Source organism: Palaemon carinicauda, chromosome 3 (assembly GCF_036898095.1).
Source record: "Palaemon carinicauda isolate YSFRI2023 chromosome 3, ASM3689809v2, whole genome shotgun sequence".
Classification (NCBI taxonomy): Eukaryota; Metazoa; Arthropoda; class Malacostraca; order Decapoda; family Palaemonidae; genus Palaemon; species Palaemon carinicauda.
This window is the reverse complement of record NC_090727.1, coordinates 126,306,573-126,333,992: the sequence shown is the minus strand read 5'-3', so window position 1 is coordinate 126,333,992 and position 27,420 is coordinate 126,306,573. Positions and strand designations below refer to the sequence as shown.

The following is a 27,420-nucleotide window of genomic DNA, read 5'->3' as shown; positions in this document are numbered from 1 at the left end:
GGTTCATAGAAATAAACAGAATTCTACCCATAAAACTGGTTATTTCTTTACACACCTGATGTTCATATTTGTAGCCTACATTGCCACCCTCCTCCCCACTGATTGGTGGTATCAAGTGGATACAAAATAATTTTGACTGAGACTGAAAATACAGAGACTGGAATGCTATAATTCAATTTCTTGCCATGTACCGCTAGATGTCACATTTCTTTCCTAGAGACATGAGCTGATTGGAATTAAAGAAAATGGGAAATTTTTAATTTCAGGGCTAAATTTCAATAAATCCGAGCTTCCAAAGGGAAGCAATATGAACATCAGGTGTGTAAAGAAGTAACAAGTTTATTAGTAAAATTTCATTGTTCTCAGTATTTGCTATTCTATTGGTATGTGTTTATTTATATATTTGTCTAACATCATTTTTTTATCCTTTATATTTACAAGAACTCTAATCTGTGGATCTTCTATTTCTTTTATGTATTCTAAGAATGTGTTCTGTACTGTACCATATAAATGATATAACAGTACTAATACAGGTATCTTTGGGAAAATTCACCAAACTAATAATGCTTGAGATGAATTGTCTGTGAGCCATGGTTGTCAATATGTTATGTCACATTAGGTCTAACAAATCTCAGCTAGCATTGACTCAATAGTGCAGTAATGAAAAATTTTGCATACAGTATTATAGTACTGTATCTCTTTTCCCACATAGAAGTGGGAAAAGATGTAGACAAAGTAGATGATCTCTAAAGCCTATGCTTTATTATGATAATTCAGAAGCAGAATTGCATCCTATTCACTTATGTGAGTAAGCTGAAAAATGTTAGCTACCACATAAATACTCATCTTATACAATTGATATATGACTGTAGAAAGGATGACACATCTCAGGGAAATATTTCCCTTTAAGTGACAAATGTTAGGAAGATTATTTTCTCTTCAATTAAAGGAACACATTTTTAAGTTGACTCAAAACATTACTTTGTTGCATTTTATCTGGATAGCAGCAACTAATGAATATAACTCCCTTGACTGTAATATGAAACAACTTTGTATAAATGGTAAGAAAGATTAGTACCAAGGTCTGCTCGTCTAGTCGAATTAATGATAGTAACAATTGTATCAGTCATAATGTTTCCTCTTTTACTTCACTGGATTAAAATATATTCTTGAGCACCCTATATGTGATTTGCTGCTGTTTTTTTAGCATACTTACCAAGAATGCTAAACTCGTAAAATTGTCATTGTTAATACTGTACAGTTTATGTACGTTGTGTGTGTCGGGAATTGCTATGTTGAGTTTTTATTAAAATGGTTTTGCTTACTTTATAATTAGTTTTTTTTTTTTATATTATGTACAGTACTTCTTCCATACAGTAAAGTACTATTTAAAGTTGCAAGAGAAATTTTGAGACCTACTACATGTATTATTGGTATTATCAATAATTATTTTCATTATTATTATCATCATCAGTTTAGTCTGACCTCTGAGTCAAAATTCTTAACCTGTAGGGCTGGCCAAATAACGATAAACATTTTTATAAATATTAAATTAGATATGACACAAATGAGGTGGTGGTAGGATTTATCACTAATAGCTAACAATGAAAAGGCCAACCTTTGGGTGTTTTTACCCACTAAATTTAGGTTTTTTTCTACAATAATCACACCAGTATTCTCAGATATAAAATTTATTTTAAAGCTATTTTCATTTTGGCATGGCCTATTAGTAGTGAGTCATGAAATGACAAAGAGAATGTTTGATTGTACAGTACAGTAATTTTATTAATCTTTGTAGGTTTAAAAAAAAAAAAAAAAAAAAGACATTCATTTACAAGGAGTATTATTTTATAAAGAATTTGGGCTATTTTTTACTACACATTCTTTTAAAGTTTTATGTATTTGAATAAATTATAGTTGTAGTTTAATTTTTATTTACATATTTCACTGGATGTTAGGACAAGAGGTTCAATCATGTTCTTGTTAGTGGGTGGTTGAACTTTCATGGCATGGCTATGTAAACAGCAGTCCATATATTTTTATTTTCATAAATCTGATTTGATTCCAGATACAGGAAAGGGAATTGTGGAAGAAGTCCAAGTTCAGATGACAGACACTTTAGAGAATATTGATGAATTTACCGTTGAAACTCTCAATGATGATGATGGAGTAACAGTGCCAACTGTCAGATCTATAATTAATAGCAAAAGATATCAGGTAAGAGTTACTCTTGTCTTGTCAGTACGGGACTTCTCTTCTGGGATGGCTGTGCACGTAGCTTATTAGTACAGTATTAACAATACAGGAAGAAAAGTAGATTAATATTGGCCTTAAATAATAAAAAGCAAAGAAGGAATGATTTTTCTTTTGTATCATATCCATGTTGAAGTAGTGTAAATTGCCAAAACTTGTACAAACTTCAAATCATTTCATTACTGGAGCCTGTCATTTCCATATGAAAATAGTTGGTTGGTTAACCAGCTTTTTTACATAGTTGAAATTGCATTTGGCAGGACTGAGCATCTACTGACACTATGTAACATTTATTTATATCCTTATTGTTTAAATTTTTCTAGAATTTCCAGTAATTCTGATACAGTAATATTTCTAGCAATTTTTCTCTCAAAAGAGACATAATTATATACACTTCTGTTTTACCTTTCATCTGAATATCAAAATCCCAGTCTTGCTAACCTGTACCAATTAGGAATGAGAAGCCTCCATAAGGATGCTTAGACCTCCATATGATTCTTAACTGGTCATCATTCTTTAGTGCAGATTTAAGTATTTTAAATAATTTCATTACCACCCAGTATACTAAAAGTGTTATTTCACCCATATTGATTTGCAGAATGATTTCCCAAATGATTTAATTGAATCAGTAGAACTTCCAAAGTTTTGACTAGGTGAAAATTTAATTTTGCCTGAGAAAGTTGACACGAATCTAGTTTTATAGTCCATATGTTGGCCGTCTTATCTTTTTTTCCTTTGTTGTAAATCTTAATTTTTGTATTTCTTTTATAATTTATGCTTTGCTTAATTTCTTTATTTCCAAAATTTGGTTCCAGCACTGATTAATAGATAATGAGATACCTATTGCTTCTCTCTCCCAGGGTACAGTATAGCCATTTCTTGTACATTTCTCCATTATGCCATCATCTTTCATTGTTTATTCCATTCCTTTGTTTTCTTTATTTTATTGATCTAGCATGGTTCTTTTATCTTAATATTATAGTATTGTTGTGCTTACAGGTGCTGCAATTTTGACTGCTCCCATAGTTACTGAATCTCAGTTTATTCATTGAGTCGAGTTCTCTTTTCCTCGGAAATTCTTATCTTAATTTTACTCATTTAATTTTTGTTAGATTTGTTCAGCACAGTTGAAACTTTGGTTCTAATTGGGATATTTTGACGTAATCTATTCCCAGCCTATCAGTTAAGCTCGCTGATTTTCCGAAGTCTGAGCAGACCTTACAAAACTCTTCCGAGCACCCTTTTTTAGATATAGCACCTAAATTTGTTTTAATGACCCTCTGTACCTCTAAGCATGTCAGAAAGCTTCATCATCTATTTGGTGGCATATACTATTCTTGACGCTGGTCATGGATCTCACCATCTTTCCAAAACTCTGGAAAAAACTCAATCCTTGGATTACTGTAAAATGACGACAGTCCATTTTCAATATATTGGCCTTATCTTTTTTTAAGAAAGATCTTTGACTATTTTTAGCGATCAGGTATCATCTTTACTATATTTAAGAATATTGTACCATTCTCTTTCATCATAACTCTTCCTCATACATGCCAGCAAAAGTTTTGGTATTGTTTTCTTTTGGTGCATCCCATTATCTCCTAAGCTTACACTAATGCTTCGGTGTGAGACATGTCGCAGTTAAAGCTAAAAGACAATTCTATACAGGAAAATCAGCACCCTTTTAAAGGTTTAAAAGCTGCTCATGAATGGCAGAGGCAAGGGATAGTGACATTGCCCTATCAAGCAGGACATTGCCCTAGAGACTGACCTTATATACATATGATCAGTGCCCAAGTCCTCCTCTCCACCCAAGCTAGGACCAGGCGGGGCCAGGCAATGGCTGCTGATGACTCAGCAGATAGACCTATAGGCTCCCCCCAAACCTTAGCTCACAAGAATAATGAGGTTGCAGCAACCAAATAAACTAACGAGTTTGAGTGTGACTCGAACCGCCGTCTGGCGTTCACCAGTCAGGGACGTTACCACATCAGCCACCACAACCCTTGCAAACTATGTAACAGCAATGAAGTTGGGGATGAGTATCATTATGTATTACAGTAGTTTGTCCTCTGATTAGAGAATAAGAGAGAGATACCACGCATGTATCATTTTTTAAAATCGAGGTACTTTTTATGATCGTCTCTACAGAAAGGGAGGATCCACCGAGAATGCATGTCATTTTTCAAAATACACATGCGTTGATGGAGCCTAGATGGATCCTCCCTTTCTTTAGAGAGTTGTTCATAAAAAGTACCTTGATTTAAAAAAAGAAGACACAGATAAAGGTTTACAAAGTGTTTGGCATTTCATCTTTGATATTTTAAACTTTTAAACAACTTGGTTACTGCCATCTTATGATTTGTTTTTTTTCCTAAATTTGATGTCATTTCATTCGTTCAATTGTCATTGTGGAAATGGTTTTATGTAGGGAGAGATTGGATGGTGCTTTACTTATGATTAATATTCATGGTATTTTGGAGTTGTAGCTTTGTATGGAGCATCTGCTATCATGCCTCTTGTTGGTGGTGAGTGTTTGGTGCATATATCATAGTTTTTGTGGATTTCAAAGCTGTAAATAACCCTGCTTCCTTGATTGGGGAATACAAATTATTTTCCACTTTAGGAGTTTTGTTTTTTTAGGGGTACATACTCTGTAATATTTCATGTCACTGGTTAGTGTTTGACATGTATCGTATTGTTTTATGTATTATAAAAGGCTTTTTTTTCCTTTACACCTTTGGTTCTTTGACATAGGAATGTAGGCTTAGTTATACCATGCCACTTTATCTCTTTCAGAGAGAATTAACTTTGTAAACTTATCATCTTCTCTGCATTAGCGAACTATGTTATTTTTATTAATAAAATAAATTTTTGAATATACTTACCCGATAATCATGTAGCTGTCAACTCCGTTGCCCGACAGAATTCTATGGAGGGATACGCCAGCTATCACAATACTAGAAGGGGGTGTATTTACCAGCGCCACCTGTGGCCAGGTACTCAAGTACTTCTTGTTGACACCTCCTCAATTATTCCTCGGTCCACTGGTTCTCTATGGGGAGGAAGGGAGGGTCGATTAAATCATGATTATCGGGTAAGTATATTCAAAAATTTATTTTATTAATAAAAATAACATTTTTCAATATTAAACTTACCCGATAATCATGTAGCTGATTCACACCCAGGGGGGTGGGTGAAAACCAGTGTACAAGATTAAAGGATAGCTAAGTATCCCATATTTCATATAATCAGTTATCCACAATAACAATGAAATAATAAGTACCTGGTAAGGAAGTCGACTTGAACCGTTACTCTGCCTTTAATAAGATCGTCTTCCTTACTGAGCGCAGCGTTCCTCTTGGGAGGCTGAATCAACTCAAAGGTGCTAAAGTATACAGGGCTGCAACCCATACTAAAGGACCTCATCACAACCTTTAACCTTGGCGCTTCTCAAGAAAGAATTGACCACCCGCCAAATCAACAAGGATGTGGAAGGCTTCTTAGCCGACCGTACAACCCATAAAAAGTATTCAAGAGAAAGGTTAAAAAGTTATGGGATTATGGGAATGTAGTGGCTGAGCCCTCGCCTACTACTGCATTCGTTGCTACGAATAGACCCAGGGTGTAGCAGTACTCGTAAAGAGACTGGACATCTTTGAGATAGAATGATGCGAACACTGACTTGTTTCTCCAATAGGTTGCATCCATAACACTCTGCAGAGAACGGTTCTGTTTGAAGGCCACTGAAGTAGCCACAGCTCTCACTTCATGTGTCCTTACCTTCAGCAAAGCAAGGTCTTCTTCCTTCAGATGAGAATTTGCTTCTCTAATCAGAAGCCTGATGTAGTAAGAAACTGAGTTCTTAGACATTGGTAGAGAAGGCTTCTTGATAGCACACCATAAGGCTTCTGATTGTCCTCGTAATGGTTTTGACCTTTAGATAGTACTTAAGAGCTCTAACTGGGCAAAGTACTCTCTCCAGTTCGTTCCCCACCATGTTGGACAGGCTTGGGATCTCGAACGACTTAGGCCAAGGACGGGAAGGAAGCTCGTTTTTAGCCAAAAAACCGAGCTGTAAGGAACATGTAGCCGTTTCAGATGTGAAACCTATGTTCCTGCTGAAGGCGTGGATCTCACTTACTCTTTTACCTGTTGCTAAGCACACGAGGAAAAGAGTTTTTTAATGTGAGGTCCTTAAAAGAGGCTGATTGGAGCGGTTCAAATCCTGATGACATTAGGAACCTTAGGACCACGTCTAGATTCCAGCCTGGAGTGGACAACTGACGTTCCTTTGAGGTCTCAAAAGACCTAAGGAGGTCCTGTAGATCTTTGTTGGAGGAAAGATCCAAGCCTCTGTGGCGGAAAACCGCTGCCAACAAACTTCTGTAACCCTTGATCGTAGGAGCTGATAGGGAGCTTACGTTCCTTAGATGTAACAGGAAGTCAGCAATCTGGGTTACATTGGTACTGGTTGAGGAAAATTTTCTCTCGCGGGCCAGAGGGGAGCAACCAACGTCAGCCGTGTCCCTTTGTGAGAGGCGAACTTCTGAAGTACCCTGTTGACAATCTTGAACGGCGGGAATGCATACAGGTTGAGATGGGACCAATCCAGCAGAAAGGCATCCACGCGAACTGCTGCTGGGTCTGGAATCGGAGAACAATACAAGAGGAGCCTCTTGGTCATCGAGGTAGCGAATAGATCTATGGTTGGCTGATCCCACAGGGCCCAAAGTCTGCTGCAAACATTCTTGTGAAGGGTCCACTCTGTGGGGAAGACCTGACCCTTCCGGCTGAGGCGATCTGCCATGACATTCATATCGCCCTGAATGAGCCTCGTTACCAGCGTGAGCTTTCGATCTTTTGACCAAATGAGGAGGTCCCTTGCGATCTCGAACAACTTCCTCGAATGAGTCCCTCCCTGCTTGGAGATGTAAGCCAAGGCTGTGGTGTAGTCGGAATTCACCTCCACCACCTTGTTAAGCTGGAGGGACTTGAAGTTTATCAAGGCCAAATGAACTGCCAACAACTCCTTGCAATAGATGTGAAGTGTCCTTTGCTCCTGATTCCATGTTCCCGAGCATTCCTGTCCGTCCAGTGTCGCACCCCAGCCCGTGTCCGATGCGTCCGAGAAGAGACGGTGGTGGAGGACTGAACAGCCAATGGTAGACCTTCCTTGAGAAGAATGCTGTTCTTCCACCACGTTAGAGTAGACCTCATCTCTTCGGAAACAGGAACTGAGCCCGTCTCTAGCGTCATGTCCTTTATCCAGTGAGCAGCTAGATGATACTGAAGGGGGCGGAGGTGGAGTCTCCCTAACTCGATGAACAGGGCCAGCGATGAAAGTGTCCCTGTTAGACTCATCCACTGCCTGACTAAGCATCGGTTCCTTCTCAGCATGCTCTGGATGCATTCTAGGGCTTGGAAGATCCTTGGGGCCGACGGACAAGTCCGAAAAGCTCGACTCTGAAGATCCATACCCAAGGAGACAATGGTCTGGGATGGAACGAGCTGAGACTCCTCAAAATTGACCAGGAGGCCCAGTTCCTTGGTCAGATCCATAGTCCATTTGAAAATCTCCAGACAGCGACGACTTGAGGGAGCTCTTAAAAGCCAGTCGTCTGACGGAGCCGGACACAAGATCATGATACTGCTGCACAGTCTGTAAACTGTCAATCATGGGCAAGCGAGGAAGTACAGTGACAACCCGAATCTGTCTAGACTGTCTGGGTCGTACAGACAACTCCTTAACGGGTTGCTGAGGTTGCCCACTGCGTCACAACAAGTCCCTTCTGTTGGTTGTTGAACGTCTTCCCCGTGACACATTGACTCCGTAAACAAAAAATCCTCTAACAAGGACTAAGCTTGGACTGCATGTCATGCAACACAGCTCAAGGTCTATGGGAGCAGGTGTGGTAACAGACGGGATTAGCGGCTGAAGTGTAACCATTACCTTCCCTGTAAGCATGTTATGCTTAAATAAAAGTCCATAAGAGGTTATGCAGCTAAAGGCTCCCTCCAAATGACAGAGTCCTCAAGGGAATATCAGAAGGAGGGAGAAAAGAACTTTCTCATCTACAGGGACCTTATCCTAGAAAAGCTAAGTTCTCTGAGTGAGGGTTCACTGGTGCAAAGCAGCAGACTAGAAGGCAACGTTATGAAACTGCTTGACAGTCTAGTGAGTTGGCAACAACCCAAGATGTGTTGAGAAGCATGCGGTAAGGTATGCAGAGCATGATGTATGCAGAGTATGCTGTATGCAGAGCATGCTGAATGCAGAGCATGCTGTATGCAGAGCATGTTGTATGCAGAGCATGCTGAATGCAGAGCATGCTGAATGCTGAGCATGTAGGAAGTAGAGCCTGCTGTAAGCAGAGCCTGCTGAAAGGAAAGCAGAGCGTGTGCATGGCGTTTAACATTTCTCAGAAATTCCATGACCAGTGCTAGAGTGCTAAATGCATGCTTGCATGGGGTTTAAACCATGGTATGCTGAACAGAAGAGTCAGAACGAGCTGGAACAACAACAGAGGTTTCCTCAACTTGAGGGAAAACCTGAGGTTCAGACTGCATAGGCTGAACAACAGACGGAGCAGAAGGCAGGTGCAAGGGTGAAGGAGGTTGACTCCTAGCAAGAGTTGCACCCAAGGATTGTACCAGCTGAGCGGAGGACGGAGGCGGAGTAGTCCGTTCCTGTTCCTGAGAGATGAGTGGAGCATGAGAAGGTTGAGGCTGCGCAGAACAAGGTAAAGTTCTAGCAAGCTGAGGCTCCTGAGGCGCAAGTGCATGGTGTAGATGAGCTTGCCTAGATGAGGGTTGAACTCGGTGCAGCGCTGGTTGAGCAGACAGACTCACGGAGGGGAGAGGTTGTTGTACCCCAACCGAGAGTTGCACCACTGGAGGAGCAGCAAGGGGAGGAGGAGGAAGAGTGTAACTCTCCTGATCCCAAAGCAAGGGTTGCCTTAAAGAAGGCTGAGGCTGAACAACACTGTGAACAGCAAACTCCGAAAGTGGTTCAACATCGTACGCCTGGCAGATGGAGCTGCGACTGGGTGCAGCGAGTGCAGGCGGGTGCAGCACAGGCTGAACGGGTGCAGGAGGTTGGTGCACCACCGGTGCAGGCGGGTGCAGCATAGGCTGAACGGGTGCAGGAGGTTGGTGCACCACCGGTGCAGGCGGGTGCAGCACAGGCTGAACGGGTGCAGGAGGTTGGTGCACCACCGGTGCAGGCGGGTGCAGCACAGGCTGAACGGGTGCAGGAGGTTGGTGCACCACAGGTGCAGGAGGTGCAACACTCTCAGCACGACACTCACGCATCAAGTCCGAAAGCTGTGCTTGCATGGACTGTAGTAGAGTCCACAACATCATACGCCTGGCAGATGGTACTGTGATCAGGCGGAGCGAGTGTAGGAGGAGGGAGTGTAGGCGGAGGCGGTGGAGCAACACTCTCAGCCCGACACTCACTCATCAAGTCCGAAAACTGTGCTTGCATGGACTGTAGTAGAGTTCACAACATCGTACGCCTGGCAGATGGTGCTGCGACCAGGCGGAGCAGGTGCAGGCTGGGCGAGCACAGGTGCAGCGAGAACAGGTGGAGGGAGTGCAGGCGGTGCAACACTCTCAGCCCGACACTCACGCATCAAGACCGAAAGTTGTGACTGTATGGACTGCAGTAGAGTTAACTTGGGGTCGGTAGACACTAAGTTCTGCTGAGGTAAAGCCTTAACAGCAGAGATCTGTTGTGGCAGAACCTTACTCCTCTAAGTCGGAGTGTAATCAACTGATGACTTAGGAGAGTCAGAGCTAACCCAACGACTGCATTCGGGTTGTGAACTTTAACTTCGTACGTCTGGCATAGGTCTGGACTTAACGTTTAAGAAGTCTTGAGACCTGAGACCAGCGTTACTCTGCCTTTATTTTCTCCCCTAATCTCTTCTGCAGACGAGCAAAATAAGGGCTCAATCGTCTGCGGGTGGGAGTGACGGTCTCGGTAAGACACGCCCACAACCACCGAGAATACTTCTGTGCGCCGATCAAGGCCTGCTGAACCCTTATGCCCTTCGACATTGCTTCTCCCCTGGGCTTGGGAGCTTGCAAGAGGTCCCGGACTGGGAGGACGACTGGCGCGCACAAAAGTACCCTCACGCACTAATCACTTATCACTTTGATTTCTGTTTGCACTTATTTCACTGAACTCGAAACTTAAGTGGTTTGTACCTGAAATACGCAATTCTATCCTTTCTCAAAGTTAGTAATTGCGAAAACAGAATTACAATGTAACAGAAAAATCTAATGAAAGATAAATCAGTGGTTGGAAAGAGACTAAACACTAGATCACTCTAGAAACGTTTAGTTTCTTCCCCTAAAGAGACTAGGGAGAAGAGCAAAAATCGATAATGACGTTACTCGTACGCCTGGCAGGCTTGAATGAAACGTTTATCCTCTTTCTCCCTCCGTCTCTATCTCTCTCTCTCTCTCTCTCTTGACTTAGAACCTGAGAGAAGAGCCCAATCATATATATCGTTAAAACATATTATTGTTAAAGGAAAAAACTGAAAAGTTCCTTTATTAGGATCAAAACCATTAAGTTAAGAAAGAATGAACAAAACGCTAGACACGGTTACTCTTACTGCAACGTGAAACCGTGAACATTCTTTCTCTATCGTAACGATAGAGTGCAAGTTGAACGTTCTGAACGTCAACAACTGCAGAGACAAAACAAAGCGTTAGTTCAACTTTGAAACAGTACGAGATTATCAAAGAAATTCTTTCAAAAACATTAAAATAGCATAATATGTTAACAGGTAAAACCGAAATGACGGGCTCAAAGTTTATTAACTTCGGTAAAAGACCGCCTATTATTAGGAAGGTCGAATATAAACAAATATAAAAATTAATTTTAATGAGTTTATAATAAAAGGAAGTTAATCGAAGAGGCCTATAAGAGGCGGAGAGATATAAAATAAATCTATAACTTTGTTAAGCAAAATTAAGAAAGAGAGTCTATACTCTCTTAGACACCAACACTTCCGTCTAAGGGAAGGGTCGGCCATTGAAAGGTGAACGAGAGTTCATACTCTCTCGTCACCAAAAATAATCAAAATTAATCAAATTAATTCCAAAAGCTAACTAAGCTAATATAGAAGTTTTCCAGTAAAGCGACAGCCGAAATCAAAGAGAAATACTTCACCAAAGTCGTGAAAATACTCCAAGAACATAAGCGTATCCCAGAACGTCTTGCCGGAAGCACGACAGAGGAATAATTGAGGAGGTGTCAACAAGAAGTACTTGAGTACCTGGCCACAGGTGGCGCTGGTAAATACACCCCCTTCTAGTATTGTGATAGCTGGCGTATCCCTCCATAGAATTCTGTCGGGCAACGGAGTTGACAGCTACATGATTATCGGGTAAGTTTAATATTGAAAATTGTAAACTTATCATCATTCCTCTGCATTAGCGGACTCTATTCTACCTGGCATTGCCTTCTCTCCAAATCTGCAATTCAGACATCTAATGATGGATGGGTTTATGTCAAACACAAATTTAAACATTTTTCTTGTGTGATATCTTGAGAGCACAAAGAATGAGAAGTTGTTTGGCATTATAAGTTGGTCTTGGTAATCTTAATGAGGACTTATTGAGCCTGATCAGTACTTTTAGTGTGGCTACGGTTCTGCGAGTAGGAATGGAGAACATTTTTTTTTGTAAAAAAAAAAAAACTGTGTTTCAGGGTGGGGATAGCTTGTCAGACGATGATTTAGTGACAGTTGTTGAAGGCCAGCTAGAGACTCAGCAGGCCCGTCCCCTTAATGATTTTGAAGTTCGTAAGAGTCTCCAGATGGTGAGTAGAACTTTTTTTATTTTCTTTACTTGTTATATTTAATTTTTTATAGTAAATTTAATTTTAATTAAATCCAGTTTTCTTTATGATTTGAATCAAATTATATCTGTCCACCCACCCATAAACTTCACTCTGTTTTAGAATATCTTTCTGAGGACTGAAGTGTTATCCATAATCCATGTAAAGTGAAAGAATGATAGTTTGATTTAACCTAATATTGGATATATTTTACATAATAATTACTGTAATGCATTATTAGGAATCTTCATATTTAATTTTTTTATTATGCAGCTTTAACTTCTTTTATGGAATATTTCAACCATGAAAAGTTTGTTAATTTTGATAGGAGTGCATGAAAGGCTCTTTAAAATATTAATCTTCCATTCAACATAATAATGTTTATTCCTATGCAGATGAAAACTTCTGAGTCATTTAAATGGGTTGCTCCTAGTCCTATTTATTATGACCAGACAGTATAAAAGAAAAAGGGTTCGGTTGCATCATAATTGGTTACCTAGCAACTCTATTAGATGGCAGTGTTATGCACTGCTGCGTGGTAGGGTTCACTTCTACCCTGGTCGATATAACTTTAAGAGCTCTCCCCTCTTCTCTTTTACGATCATGGCTTACATCATACACACTGGATTACCCTTACAATGCTTTGTGTCTTTTCTTTATCATTGTGACTAATTGTGCATATCATTATCTGTGCTATGAGTGTGCTCAACTAAGGCTAGTACCTATATTGTCATTGCAATCTTGCCCCAGCCTTTAGTTACCAGTTACCTAAAGTATGTTAGGTCTAGGTGATCCAATTTTGATATTGGTTATTCTTTGATAAATACAGTTCAAACAAACTTCACGAATCAGTGGCAATAGGGCAGACCTTAACGATGTCTTCAGTCATGATTCATCACTAGACCATATACAAAACCAAAGGAATACAATATCATCCTCCCAGTTTTACATAGAGAAGGTGATGGTAATTTTGACAGCATGTATCAGCCCATGTGGGTCTGGTGGTAAAGTTAATGAACAGGTAATCTCTTGAGGTGCACTTATTCCACTACAGTATTTTGGTCGTCATGTTGTACCTAAAGAGGTAGTCTATTTGATAAAGCTTGTCTGTGGCTCCAGAGTTGTTAACAATCCTACGTGCTGTGGGATGTAGGAATTGCTTTTGGGTGATGTTGTACCGCATTCTCTGTGATTTTTTGGTCTTCAGCAGATAGTTTAGCGCTTCCAAGTGTGTGGGCTCCACATTCTTCAGTATATATAGAAGTTTAAAAATGGTCGGGTTTCCCACACATATTCAAGGTTGCTCCTTCACCGGGCTTTCTCTGTATGTTTGCAACTTCACCTACCATGTGAAAAACACCGTTTGTGCCGGTGAAAAATACAAACCCTCCACTCTTTACTGAGGAGTATTATTTCGGCAAAAGTTGGAACCAGCCAATAACCTTTTTGTCAGGGTGTAACTACCCACCGCTAGTTAGTGGAGGGGGGATCAGGGTAGTTTAACCCTCCTGCTCACACCAGCACTAGCAACTAATCGTCACTTTTTATTTCGGCTCAGTAGAGTAAAGATGTAGTCTCTTTCCCAACAACACCCTTTTAACCGGTTACGGATAAAAGCAACTGGCCTAATGTTTATTAAATTTCCTTTTGAGCTGCCTTCCTTTCATGGGTTCCCCAGGCAAGGGAGGTAGCAAGAGGCCATGGCCTCTACTTCTGCTGCTCACCCAGTGTTTGCTCTGCTTCTTGGATCAGACGAGTAATAGAAAGGGTATGGGCCTCAAACACCTTGACAACAGGTAGACGTCCCCGTGCCCATGATGTCAGGGGAGTGATATTTCCCTGGGATTCCAAAGAATTTTTCTGTTCAGCAGGTGGAAACATCAAACAATGTTCACCTCCTGCTACCTGCAAGAAATAACCCACAGGAGCCCAGACACATTCTCAATAGGTTCTGTGGTGGTTGCTCATAACGAGATCTAAACAGCTCAGCTCCCTTGTGGGAAAAGTATCTGAGGTTCAAGGGCGGAGGTTACCTGTGAAGTAAGTCTAGGATTAATGTGGCAGTGACTGGCCACTTCCTACTTCATCTTCCGATCTTGGGGTGCAGCATTCGGGGAACCCTGCACAGCTGACCTCGTTCTTCTGCGGGTGAGTTTCACGCTCTTTGTACAACCTCATATACATGTATATATGTGTTATGTCCCTATCCTCCTGTCAGAGGGAGGCAGGAAGAAATATACATTAGTAGAGGGAACAACCCAAATAGCTACGATGTATGTTCCAACAGATTAATTCCTTATTCTCCAGCAATAATTGCCCAGGCTGTTATCCTACGTGGTGTTGTGAGTGGGAGGGTTAACCTACCCCGCTCCCCCGTCCACTAACAAGCAGTGGGTAGTTACACCCTGACAGAAAGTTTATCAGCTGGTTTCAGCTTTCACCAAAATAATACTCCTCAGTAAAGAGCTCCAGGTTTGTATTACAAGGAAAAATATATATTACTTCCAAGTTTGTTATTTTTATGTCAAATTAGGGAAGTTAAAACATTTGGGTTGGTTATTACTCTGATGGATGACCCTCCTGGAACACCAGATGCTTTTGGCAAAACAATGATAGGGGTGTTTTATCATCTTGTTCTGGATCCCTTAGCATAGCAAGTAGATTTGGTTTTAGTTACAGGAAAAGGTGGACTTTTACACATTCCCCACTTTTACCATGATCTAGCTTTCCGAGAATTACTGTAAAATGTCTACCATGTCTGTTAATAGCCCAATTCAGGACACAAAGGAAATTATATGCAGAACTGAACCTTCTGTGGTCAAGTGCCCGAGAAATTTAACACGCTAATCAATCTGCCAAGAACCACCTCAAAGAGAATTGACTCAAACACATCTGCTTTACATCTTATCACCTGAGGACCTTCAATGAGATTCTCAAACCCAGGGGCTTCATAAACCTTTAAATTTCCCTCTATAAGTCTAAAGGAAAGTGTACCATTATCTTGTATAAAAAGCAATAGTTTGTTCTTATTAATTAATGTCATTCTAAGAATACATCAACAATTAGAACTAGCTTAGTTTATATTAAAACTTTTTAAGGTTTCCAATCGCAGCCTTTATAGAGCATAGATCAATGTTTAATTTGGTAATAAAGCATCTGAGATTAGACATCTACTTTCAGTATAGGCCACCAGCAATCAGGTTTATTTGACGGGATTGGGAAGTGGTTTTACATAAGAGTCTTTCCTTTTCCATCTTAAGGCTGAACACTGCACCATTTTCTAGAAGTTTTATTCCTGCTGTGAACCAGGTTGTGGAATGAGCTTCCAAAACAGTCAGTTGAATCGTTGGATCGTTGGAACTTAGGATGTTCAAACTTACAGCTTATGTTTTTATGTTGAACAGGCTGACATAAGTCTTTCTTCATTGTTTATTTATGGCAATTATTTTACCGTTTGTAATTTCAAGATATTTCATATTCATTATTCATTACTTCTCATATATTTTCTTCTTTTCCTTTCCTCACTAGGCTACCTACTCTATAAAAAACCGTACAATTTTTCACATCTTACTTTTCCAACTAGTGTTGTAGCTTGATTAAAGTAGTACATACATACATACATATACCAAGGCACTTCCCCCAATTTTGGGGGGTAGCCGACATCAACAAATGAAACAAAAACAAAAAAAGGGGACCTCTACTCTCTACGTTCCTCCCAGCCTGACAAGGGACTCAACCGAGTTCAGCTGGTACTGCTAGGGTGCCACAACCCACCCTCCCCTGTTATCCACCACAGATGAAGCTTCATAATGCTGAATCCCCTACTGGTGCTACCTTCGCGGTCACCTAAGGCATTGGAGAAAGCAGCAGGGCCTACCGGAACTGCGTCACAATCGCTCGCCATTCATTCCTATTTCTAGCACGCTCTTGCCTTTCTCACATCTATCCTCCTATCACCCAGAGCTTCCTTCACGCCATCCATCCACCCAAACCTTGGCCTTCCTCTTGTACTTCTCCCATCATCTTGCATTCATCACCTTCTTTAGCAGACAGCCATTTTCCATTCTCTCAACATGGCCAAACCACCTCAACACATTCATATCCACTCTAGCTGCTAACTCATTTCTTACACCCGTTCTCACTCTCACCACTTCGTTCCTAACCCTATCTACTTGAGATACACCAGCCATACTCCTTAGACACTTCATCTCAAACACATTCAATTTCTGTCTCTCCATCACTTTCATTCCCCACAACTCCAATCCATACATCACAGTTGGTACAATCACTTTCTCGTATAGAACTCTCTTTACATTCATGCCCAACCCTCTATTTTTTACTACTCCCTTAACTGCCCCCAACACTTTGCAACCTTCATTCACTCTCTGACGTACATCTGCTTCCACTCCACCATTGGCTGCAACAACAGACCCCAAGTACTTAAACTGATCCACCTCCTCAAGTAACTCTCCATTCAACATGACATTCAACCTTGCACCACCTTCCCTTCTCGTACATCTCATAACCTTACTCTTACCCACATTAACTCTCAACTTCCTTCTCTCACACACCCTTCCAAATTCTGTCACTAATCGGCCAAGCTTCTCTTCTGTGTCTGCAACCAGTACAGTATCATCCGCAAACAACAACTGATTTACCTCCCATTCATGGTCATTCTCGTCTACCAGTTTTAATCCTCGTCCAAGCACTCGAACATTCACCTCTCTCACCACTCCATCAACATATAAGTTAAACAACCACGCGACATCACACATCCCTGTCTCAGCCCCACTCTCACCGGAAACCATCACTCACTTCATTTCCTATCCTAACACATGCTTTACTACCTTTGTAGAAACTTTTCACTGCTTGCAACAACCTTCCACCAACTCCATATAACCTCATCACATTCCACATTGCTTCCCTATCAACTCTATCATACGCTTTCTCCAGATCCATAAACGCAACATACACCTCCTTACCTTATGCTAAATATTTCTCGCAGATCTGCCTTACTGTAAAAATCTGATTCATACAACCCCTAACTCTTCTAAAACCACCCTGTACTTCTAAGATTGAATTCTCTGTTTTATCCTTAATCCTATTAATCAATACTCTACCATACACTTTTCCAACTACACTCAACAAACTAATACCTCTTGAATTACAACACTCATGCACATCTCCCTTACCCTTATATAGTGGTACAATACATGCACAAACCCAATCTACTGGTACCATTGACACCACAAAACACATATTAAACAATCTCACCAACCATTCAAGTACAGTCACACCCCCTTCCTTCAACATTTCAGCTCTCACACCATCCATACCAGACGCTTTTCCTACTCTCGTTTCATCTAGTGCTCTCCTCACTTCATCTATTGTAATCTCTCTCTCATTCTCATCTCCCATCACTGGCACCTCAACACCTGCAACAGTAAAAATAGTAGTAACAATAATTTACTACATGAGATTAGGATTTCAGTCTGTTCGCTTCCCTAAAGGTAGTGTCATTTGTTGTTGAAGGTTTTGGCTTATGATCTCTCTCAATTTAGAACCAAGTCCTATATAAGCCTTTTGGATATTAAGGTTCTACATATTAGGAGTAAACCTGCATCTCTTAATTTTTTCTAAAACATTTTCTTTGGAAGGAATTTTAGATACAGTTCAATAATGTGCCATTATGTATCTTGTCAAAATTGTTCTTCTCTAGGTCCTATAGTGGTTGCTGCTGGGGCATTCTAAATTTTTTTTTCAATGCAATCAAGTTATAGAATTCTTTTTTGATATTTCAAATATAGTTAGAAAAATAATCCTGAGCCTTATATTGTAAACAGATTTTTTAGATGATTTACATCAAAATGAGTATAGAATTTTAATCATGTTATTCTTTTCAAATTTCTGTTAGCCTATCTCCTTCTTCCACTGGTATACCACCTCATCAAAAGTTTGGAACACAGCAATTTTAACATGAGGAGTTTCATAGAAATGCTGTAATCATATTTTTTTTAATATAATTGTTTATTTCTATACTCACCTGATGTTCATATACATGCCCACCCAACTCCCCACTGACTTGCGATGTCAAGGAGTAGAGAACAATTGCAGCTTCAAAACTAAAGAATAGGCAATTCCTAGAGTACTACCTACCATTAACTGTTAGAATGTTTTATTACTGTACTAGGGGGCATATCTTTTAAAAGGAAAGAAAATTGGATATTTTTATAAATTTTTGGGTAAACGTTAAAAAATAGCTTCAGGATAAGAAGTATGAGTATTTGGTGAGTTTAGAAATTAATAAATATTAAAATTCTATTTTTTTAAGTTATCTTGAGTGAATAGGTAATGAAAAACTACTAAATATTGTACTTTTTCATTACAGTACTGTATGAGATTGTCTATGTACTACAGTACAATACAATATTGAACAAAACAATATTTTTTCTTGTTTATTTTAGGAAATTTTGAAATTATTAGATGAGGCACAGACAGCAGAAGAAATTATGATTGCTGCTATACGTTATATCAACATCCGACAACTTCAGGATCAGCCCTCAAGTTCTGCTGTATCTGAATTACAAAATGTACTGATCAAAAAGACGGCTTCCAATCCAGGTCTTTTACATTCATTGTTAAACATTCACCTAAGGGAACTCTCAGGAGCTCTTCCCCAGGTTTCGACCCGTCCTTCATCCTCAGATGCCCCTGAAGTGCACAATTCCCTTCATAACCTTCTTACTCATCTGTCAACTCTAACAGCAAATTTAAGAAAATTTCTTCCTGTTACCAAAGATGCAAAGAAAACTCCATCATCTGAGCAACTTTCTTCCCTTCCAGCTGGACTTAAGAAAGGGGATTTGAATGAAAATAGTAAAGTTGATCATTTGACAGACAAGCTACATGAAAAGTTAAAAAAATTAAAGAAAAAGTATGAGGGTATGATACCTCAGCATATAGAAGATATACTTGACGATAACCAAGATATGTCTGCGTCTCTAACCAAAGAAGCTGTTAAAAAAGATGAACTATAATAGAGCAATAATATTTTTGGAAAATCTAAATTTTATCCTGATGATGCGTTCAACATTTGGTTTCGTTTTTTCTCGGTGTGAATTTTTTGGTTCAGGTGAATAAGTGACTTCATAAATTTATTTATTTATATAAAGGTGGATAATATAGTGATAAATGAGTGCTATGATATAATTTATAGAATATATTGCACAGGAAATGACTGGAGGTTGCTCAGGGGAGCTGCTTATCACTGTGATATATGACATTAGTGGAGCAGTTGGTTGTTGCGAGTTCATAAAATATTTATTGATTTCAACATTCATACTCAAATCAGTGCTCACGAATCACCGCAGGGCCAAATTATAGGTGAAAGACCAATGCAGAATTTGAAAGGACCCTTTCACAGAAAATACACAGCAGTGGAAAGAGACATGTTTTTGATATTTTATTTTGATTCAATGATCTTGCTCATGTGAGTAATCACCATCACATATAATTTGGTCCTGTAGGTTTAATAATACAATAAATCTTTGGTGCACATATAGTGTCATGTCATAGTCGTTTGGAAACATTCCACCAGCCTTAAAAGGAAATACTTGCCATAGTTATTCCATACGAAAATCTAAAACATGCATATTGTTTGTATTTTTTATTTCAAAAGAAACATAAAAGTTCAATAAATGAGGATATATCTTTAGGAGCTCATGAGCCATTTGATTTCATGGTACCTTAAACAATCCATACAGTTAATTTCCAGATCTTGTTCAAATATAACTTTATCTGTGTTTGTATGAAAAAATGTGAAGCATTGTAGTAATTCAGTGCAGTGGGAACCTCTTCACTTCATACGTCAATCACTTCCACTTTCCTTAAGGTAGTTGTTAATTTTGAAAAAGCTTTTTATTTCATATGTGCAGTTTAAAAAATTCCATCCTGTACAATAGTTTCACACATTTGCATAGGACAAAGAAGAGTGATTCTGTGCTGTGGATGAACTTGAATAGTTTTCAATCTTGTTGAAAGGCTTTCCTCTTGTAGTAATGATTCTTGGAAGTATGGAAAGGTTATAAAGTCCAGGTGTAGGCTGTGAAGTATAATGCATTAAAGTGAACTGTCTGTGAGATATTTATTAGTTTTATAAGTTTGGGTCAATGTAATTGGTACTGTACTTTACTGGTCTCCTTTTTCTTAAAAAGATTTTTTTTTTCTAATAAGGATTCAGTGAGGTTATAGGTCTTTAGTCATGCTATAATTTCAGTTCAAATATTATTCAAGTTTGTGTTAATGACAATGATATTTCCATTGGATGTGACATTATTTTTCTTCAATCATTATAATGTATTAAACAGTAACATCTTTTTTAGAACTGTTGTTGGAAAAGTTAAGAACTATTTTTTGCTGTTTCTTATTTATTTGTGAAAGATTAGAGTGAATATCCTTTATTAGAAATTGTCTGTTAATGCTTTTTTCAAAGATTAACTTTTATTTAAGAGAAAACCCAAAATTCTTGTTTACTTGCACAACTTAAAAGGGTTAGTTTGTCCCCCCCCCCCCAAAAAGAAAAAAAAACCATCTCTATTTGGACTTCTATAGTTTTTCTTTGAATAAAATCTAGTTGTAGCTTTTAATGAAAAGTGTTGATGCATTTGGAGGTACAGTACAGTATATAGAGATTAGTGGGATGAACTGAACTATGGTTACTAATGATATAAATATATCAAAGTTGTCCTAAGTTGAGCTGGATAAAATACTCAGCCAATTTATTGTGTATTGCAGCCAAATGCAAATCTAAAGTTTTTTCTTTAAATTATACAACGTATTTCTGCAATGTTTATTTTATTGTATGATTTTATATATATTCATGAATGCTTTCATTTTAAATAAGAATGCATTTTACATATTTTTAAACAGCCATTTTTTAACAATTTGCAGTTATAAAACATTATATAGGATTATATATATATCAAAGATTCCTCATAATTTATTACTGAATATCAGATTGAAGTATGAGTTCAAAGAATTAACCATTTTATTCAAAGCCATAGTTTTTATCCAGAACATAAATAATGGCCTGTTAATTAGTGAGACTCAATATTTTTATCCTTAAAAGTTTTAGTATGTTAGTACATCTTATACTGATCTGTTATTAGAAGACCTTTTGAAAGGTCTCAAGAAATCAGCGTGTCTACAAAGTTTCTAAAAGTCTTAGCAAAACACTATATGCTTGGACACCAATTTCCTTGGCTCGAGACTTAACTCTTACATATGGTGGTATGATTTCATCACAATATGTGGTCATCAGTAGACACTAAAGCATGATAAGAACTTAAATAGTAATAAATAATTTTCACCACCTATATAGTGTTCTCTTTCTCTACCAAAGAGCCAAGATTAGTCTATCATCTCTATGCGAGGTTTCAAGATAATGAAGCCGTTATAAACAGTAATAAGAATTTCTCTGTTGGTAATTGCATATTCCATCATTTGATATCTTTTTGATTATGTGCTTTAGAATAATTTTTTAAATTTTTTTGGGGGGGAAGCAAGAAAAGGTGTTAGAATTCTAATTTTAAATAGGCATGGACATTGCTTGTGCATTTGATACATTGTTGAGTAGAGACTTGTAATTATTCTGAAATCAAAGTCATTGATTTTTCTTTTATAATTCCAGTACAAAGTAATTCATCAACTTACAAGAAGTACAGAAAAATCATTTAGAAATGTAATGCATGTGTGCGACAATTTTTTTTTTTACTTTTTTGTCTATTGTACATGGAAACACTCATGCAGGTTACCAGACCTTAGATTGTGCATTATCATTGGCATTACTTTGCTTATTCAGTTTCTATCAACTTCAAAAACAACACACTTCTGAGAAAAATAAATCTTTAATTATCACTCGACTGCGTGATGATATATCCATTACTTTGTATCAACTCCTTTCCTCTTTTCTCTTCACTTCAGAAATTAGAAAGGAATGGATAGTTGCTCAATTTTTTCTCTTACATGGCTTTCTCAAATTCCTTCATCTTACTGTCTTCTTCTAGAATTGGGGTAATGTGCCAAGATTATTTGTATGACTTCCTTTTAAGCTCGGTAGTTTGCATGTAGCATTGTTACCCATGTACTGTAGTAGTATAAAGGTTGGTTGATCCAAGAAAATGTCAAGGAAGGCCTCATTACCTGCCATTGCTGAAAGTGCTGTGGCTAACTCAAAAACCCCAAGTGAACGTAAATAACCTTAATACGATTACTTTTGTGTAAATAAAAGGTTTATATTTTAACTTGAAATCCTATACAGTATAGCAAATGTTTACCGTACTTAAAGTTGAGGCTTTGTAATAATAAAGTTTAATCCCTTTTATGTAACTTTTGTGGGAAATGATCTTGCAAATGGTAGTGATTTTAATTGTATAAAGCGACAATAAGAGGACAGTCCTACCATATAGCTGCTTGCTCATTTCCACAGGATGAACATAGTGATTTTTAAAGTGTAAATTAAGAGCTCAGTAACTGCCATACAATTTAGCAACAAATGGTGTCATAAACTTTTAACTTCTGCCCAATGATAAGTTGTTAGTAACGCTAAATAGAGAGTAAAACTTAATTGGTTTTATGCAAATTTAGCCCAGTATCAATCTACATGATCTTTCTCAATGAATCATCAGTAATCTGGTAGCAATGAAATCACATGTATTTAACCCTTACAACCTCTTCACATACGGGTAAAAGAAATTTACCGTTTCAAACAAAATAGTCTCAATGTACAACATAGAAATTGCACCATTTATCAGTATATTTCAATTTCCTTTGGTCACTCATTCTTGGTTTTGCTTACCATCACAAGTAAGATAAATTGTGTTTGATTATCTTGGGAAAAGTCAGATGCTTAGATACAATGGTGCTGGGATGTTTTCATGCATTTTCTTTATTTCTTTCTTTTTTTTAGTTTCTTGTATCAATAGTGTAATATATTTAATTTTCACCAACTTTGCTCCTAAAAGGAAATACCGTAGAACTCCTCATGTATAAGTTTTGAATAATTTTTTAAAATTTAAAAGCTCTATTTTTATTACACAAATTTAAAAATGGAAAAGTAAAAGGTTTGAAGGATTAAATCCGTTCTTTTTGGGCTATTTCTTAACATCAGAAAATCATTGTGTAACCTGTGCACTAATACACAGAAGTAGCTTTTGGACAAAGAAAAATTGATTAGTGTTAGCTTTTCAGGTAACAAATCGTGTATGTAGAGTTGACCAAAGCACAGAATCTGTCTTTTAATTGTTAATAAAGCATGATGATACTGTATGACTGAATTATATAGACTGGAGCCGATTTGTGTTACTGTGTGCGTGTGTTTGCAAGTTGTGCACCAGTGTGTTTCTATTATGTGCTAGGGTTAATGTGAAAAAAAACTTTTTTTAATAAAAGTTGAAATCATTCAGAGTTTTATTTAAAAATTTATGCATTTGTTGTGTTTCCTGTGTAACAGAAATTTTATAAGGAATGTTTATGATCAAAGTTCTATATCACAAACTATTTTTCGTTCAGAAATGCTGTGTTCCACTAGTATCTGTGAGTATCTAATTGAATTTTTCTTGACTCTAAAAACCTGAGACCTTTATAAGGAGAATGACTTCAGCAAAGCTGAAATGTCCGTTTGAACTTATAATGCGGTAGTTGTAGTAATGTAACCTTTCCTTTGGCTTAAAACTAAGTTGTTTCAACGCGATATACAAACCTCGTAATCATTTAATATTGGAATTCGCTTCAGCTCAGCTGAAACAGCCGAAGAGAAAGAAATCCAGGCAGTTGTGCTGATTGGTTGGCTGGCGGTAGGGGGCGGAGCTTAGCTCCGCCCCACCCTACCGCCAGCCCGCTTATTCACTCGCTTCGGCTCAATGTGGATGGTTGTGCTCTCTGTTTTCTACGCTGCAGCTCTTTGCCTTCTCTTGTGCTTGTGTACTAGATTGGTCATTGTTATGAAGGAGAAAGTTACGCTTTAAAATGCAATGTTGTGGCGGGCGTTGCAATGATTGGTTTTCATCACCTTCTGTAGACCCGCACACGCTCTGCTCGACATGCAGGGGAAAACCTTGCTCTCAAGGTTCTCTTTGTTGTAGTGTGAATCCTGGCCGCCATTTTGGGAAGTCCGGATTCACAGCATGTCGGGGTTTTCTCGGGTTTCGCAGGGGGAGCGGATGACCTTAGCGCTCACGCTATTTCGGCGATTCCAAAAAACACCCGACAGATTGTTGGACAGTCTGATAGCAATGATAACTATGTTACCTGGTAAGAAGGGGGAATTTAGGGCGTCTCGGATTATCAGGTAAGCTTGACGTAAATTTGTTAAGACGCCGTTTAAATATGGCGGACGAGCTTCAGCGTCATTTGAAAGATACGATTGCTGATGAACACATGAATGTAATTGAGTTTGTAACAGGGTTGCCAGGTTGGCCTTTTTCAGCTAAAGACATCAAATTTGGCCTTTTTTTATTTGAAATTGGTTAGCCTTTAGCAATATCATAAAAGGTTGGCCTTAAAGGCTATACCTTTGGCCTTTTTTAACTCCTTAAAGCTGCAGTTGATCAAAGTTGGCCTTTGTTCTCAAGCAGGAAACCTGGCAACCCTGGGTTGTAACTTTATCGACTCCCATGTTCACTGATGCCCCTGTTGTTGTTGACTATGTACCTGATAAAGCATTTGTTCCTGGTAAAATGCAAACTTTTTCAAAGAGTAAAATAATTGCAGGACTCCCTGTTAAAACAAGGGAGAATAAGGTTTTATCACTGAGATTCCTTTAACGACTGATGGCAAACCCTTTACAGCCTTGCCCGCAAATCAGTTAAAATTAAAATCTGAATCTCCTGCTGATAAGCAGTTAAAATTAAAATCTGCCAAACTCCTGCTGATACAATATCTTTGTCAGGTTCACCATGTTCACAGACATGGCTCAGGTTGTTCATCCCCGTCCAGTGTCGTCTGCTGTTGCCTCGACCAACACTCCAGCACCTCGGAGGGGCACAAGAAGAGGAAGCCTGGGAGGTATTCTTCTAGTTCTTCCTCCTCTCTCCTCCTCCTCTTCGTATTCATCTTCTGACTCTGACTCTTCTCCCCCAGGGGAAGAAGAGGAAAGTGAAGAGGGCCAGTCGCAGTCGAAGGGACATAGCGCCCCGAGACACCTCTTCAACTCCGAAGAATGAGGGCGACTTGCGAGATTCCTGTGTTCCCCGCACTAGTGGGATTGTTCACGGCGAATCTCGCGCAAGGCCTTCCAAGCACGACAACCGCGCTCGAGGGCCTAGGTATCGTCTCCCAGAGCAGAGTGACGGGGTCCTCGGGCCAACGATCTAATGCTCAGACTCGAATTGAATCGCTCTTGAGCGGGGAAATGAGAGCCTGAGAGTCCTGGCTTCGGCATAAGAAATCTCAACTGAGGTCTCTCATGAAGAATCCGCGGTACGCACGACTACTTCCACGGGGGTAGCCACGCGGACCGACTCAGCGACTCGTGAGCAGGGAACAGGCCCAGAAAGCCGCGCACTCGACCCGCGTGACTCGGGCCTGGCATGGAGCCACCTCGCGGCTTAGTCCACGGCATAGGGGCCAGTCATGCACTACCGGGCTAACTCTCGCGCATACCAGTCACGCGAGATGCAGCCAACCCCCATGCTTTCTGGCCACATCTCCTGGTGTGACCGCTGTAATTCCCAGCGACCTCGCTTGAGCTCCTTCGGGAGCTTCGTGGGTCTCGCAGCGACCAGTCACGCACTCGGTCGCAGTGGGAACCTCGATACATTCTGTCTGGGATGAACCCTGCCAGGGTCCTTCCTTGACTCCTGAATACACACCTGGTTTGGTCCTAGGACCACAGCGAGGGTATTCATGGGGGATGTCATCACCCGTGCAGCATGTCGCTTCCCTTACACCTACAGATGTAGCGGGACCGAGGAATCAGCCACTTCCACAGCCTTCACCGGCCATGGAGACGGAAGATCCCGAGGTGGAGTCGCCGTTCCTAGAGGTCATTAACCCCATGCGTGAGATTAATGGCCTCAGGGCTTCTCCTGAGGTAGTGTCGAGATAAGTGTACAGCCTTGGAGATCCTATGGGGAGCTCCCAAAGGCAGTTCACAGCCCCTCACACTACCCTGGTTGAGACAGGCTGCTCAAGCATTGGACTGAGTGAGTGACCAGATCGCAGGACCTGGTGACACGCTTAGGAGCCAAGGTTCGAACAAGCTTCTCCCTCAATCACTCCAGCGACAGAAGAGGTCCTATGTCACAGAGTCTTCTGTCTTGTCCTATCCCTCTCGACCCCACGGTCGGAGCGCTTGCTGGTGGCGCCCTGTCGAGAGCTTGAAATCCCAGAGAGTGGCCTTCTCAGCCTCTGTAGCTGCTCTCAATGCTGCTTTGTGGCTCGACCACTGGTGTGGTACGGCCACAGTGTTTGCACGGGACACCAAGCTCGCTACCCCCGAACACATGGAGCAGTACAGGAACCTGCCTTTGGCTGGTGGGAAAGCTGTTGCTTTTCTCTTGGACCAGCTTGTTACCCAGTATGCCAATCTGATCCTCAAAAAACGAGAGGCAGTAACCGCTCGTTTGGCAAGACAGATTGGTTCAGGAGAGGCCCTGGCACTCAGGAACACTCCTATTAGAGCTGCAACTTCTCTCTTTCCACCAGAGGAAGTTCGGGGCACGCGGGATAAATGGCGCCTCGACTCAAAGGACTTCATTATCCACCAGGCGCAGGCTGTGAGTTTCAAGGGACCTGGTCCTGCGAAACTGTCCGCAGCCAGACCGAGTCAGGCCAAGCCCACGGGAAGTAGCAAGGGTACCACTGGTCGTGCTCCTGTGCAGCCGAGACCTGCTCCTGTTCAGAAGGGTTCTGCCCCTAAACAGACCTTTCAGCCTCCCTCAGGAGCTCCTCCACGTCGGGGAAAGAACAGGGGCAAGCAAGGGAAAGGGAAACACTGAGATTGATTTTCCCCTTCTCATGCTGCCGAGGGTAGGGGGATGCCTATCGCGCCATTGGGCGATGTGGCAGCACCTCGGGGCCGAGGAATAGGTAGTGTCGACCCTTCGCGAAGGGTACAAGCTCCCATTCTTGCTTCATCGGCCCCCCTATCCTCCACTCCAATAGCGTTCCACACATACGCTCCAACATCCCTGAAGGCTCTGAGGTGGAGGTCCAGGAAATGTTGGAGAAGGATACGCTAGAAGTCGTACACGATCAGTCACCAGGAGGTTGGTGACCGATCAGCGACCTTTCTCCATTGAACAAGTTTGTTCAGC

At 40.1% G+C, this 27,420-nt stretch overlaps 2 protein-coding genes across 5 annotated transcripts in view; both read left to right on the top strand.

Annotated features, from left to right (window-relative positions):
- Positions 1 to 19,820, top strand: part of Edem2 (ER degradation enhancer, mannosidase alpha-like 2) — a 148,979-nt gene extending 129,159 nt beyond the window's left edge. For all 4 annotated transcript variants that reach the window (XM_068370566.1, XM_068370564.1, XM_068370565.1 and 1 more), the window contains 3 exons: positions 2,069 to 2,217; positions 11,978 to 12,088; positions 18,571 to 19,820. In XM_068370566.1, the coding sequence (XP_068226667.1) occupies positions 2,069 to 2,217; positions 11,978 to 12,088; positions 18,571 to 19,143 (833 nt within the window). In that variant the 3' untranslated portion in view covers positions 19,144 to 19,820. The remainder of the gene's footprint in view (positions 1 to 2,068; positions 2,218 to 11,977; positions 12,089 to 18,570) is intronic.
- Positions 19,821 to 26,607: 6,787 nt separating this feature from the next.
- On the top strand, positions 26,608 to 27,102 carry LOC137634067 (uncharacterized). The gene has a single exon (XM_068366300.1). It carries the CDS (start codon positions 26,608 to 26,610, stop codon positions 27,100 to 27,102), a length of 495 nt encoding a protein of 164 aa, XP_068222401.1.
- The last annotated feature ends 318 nt before the right edge of the window (positions 27,103 to 27,420 follow it).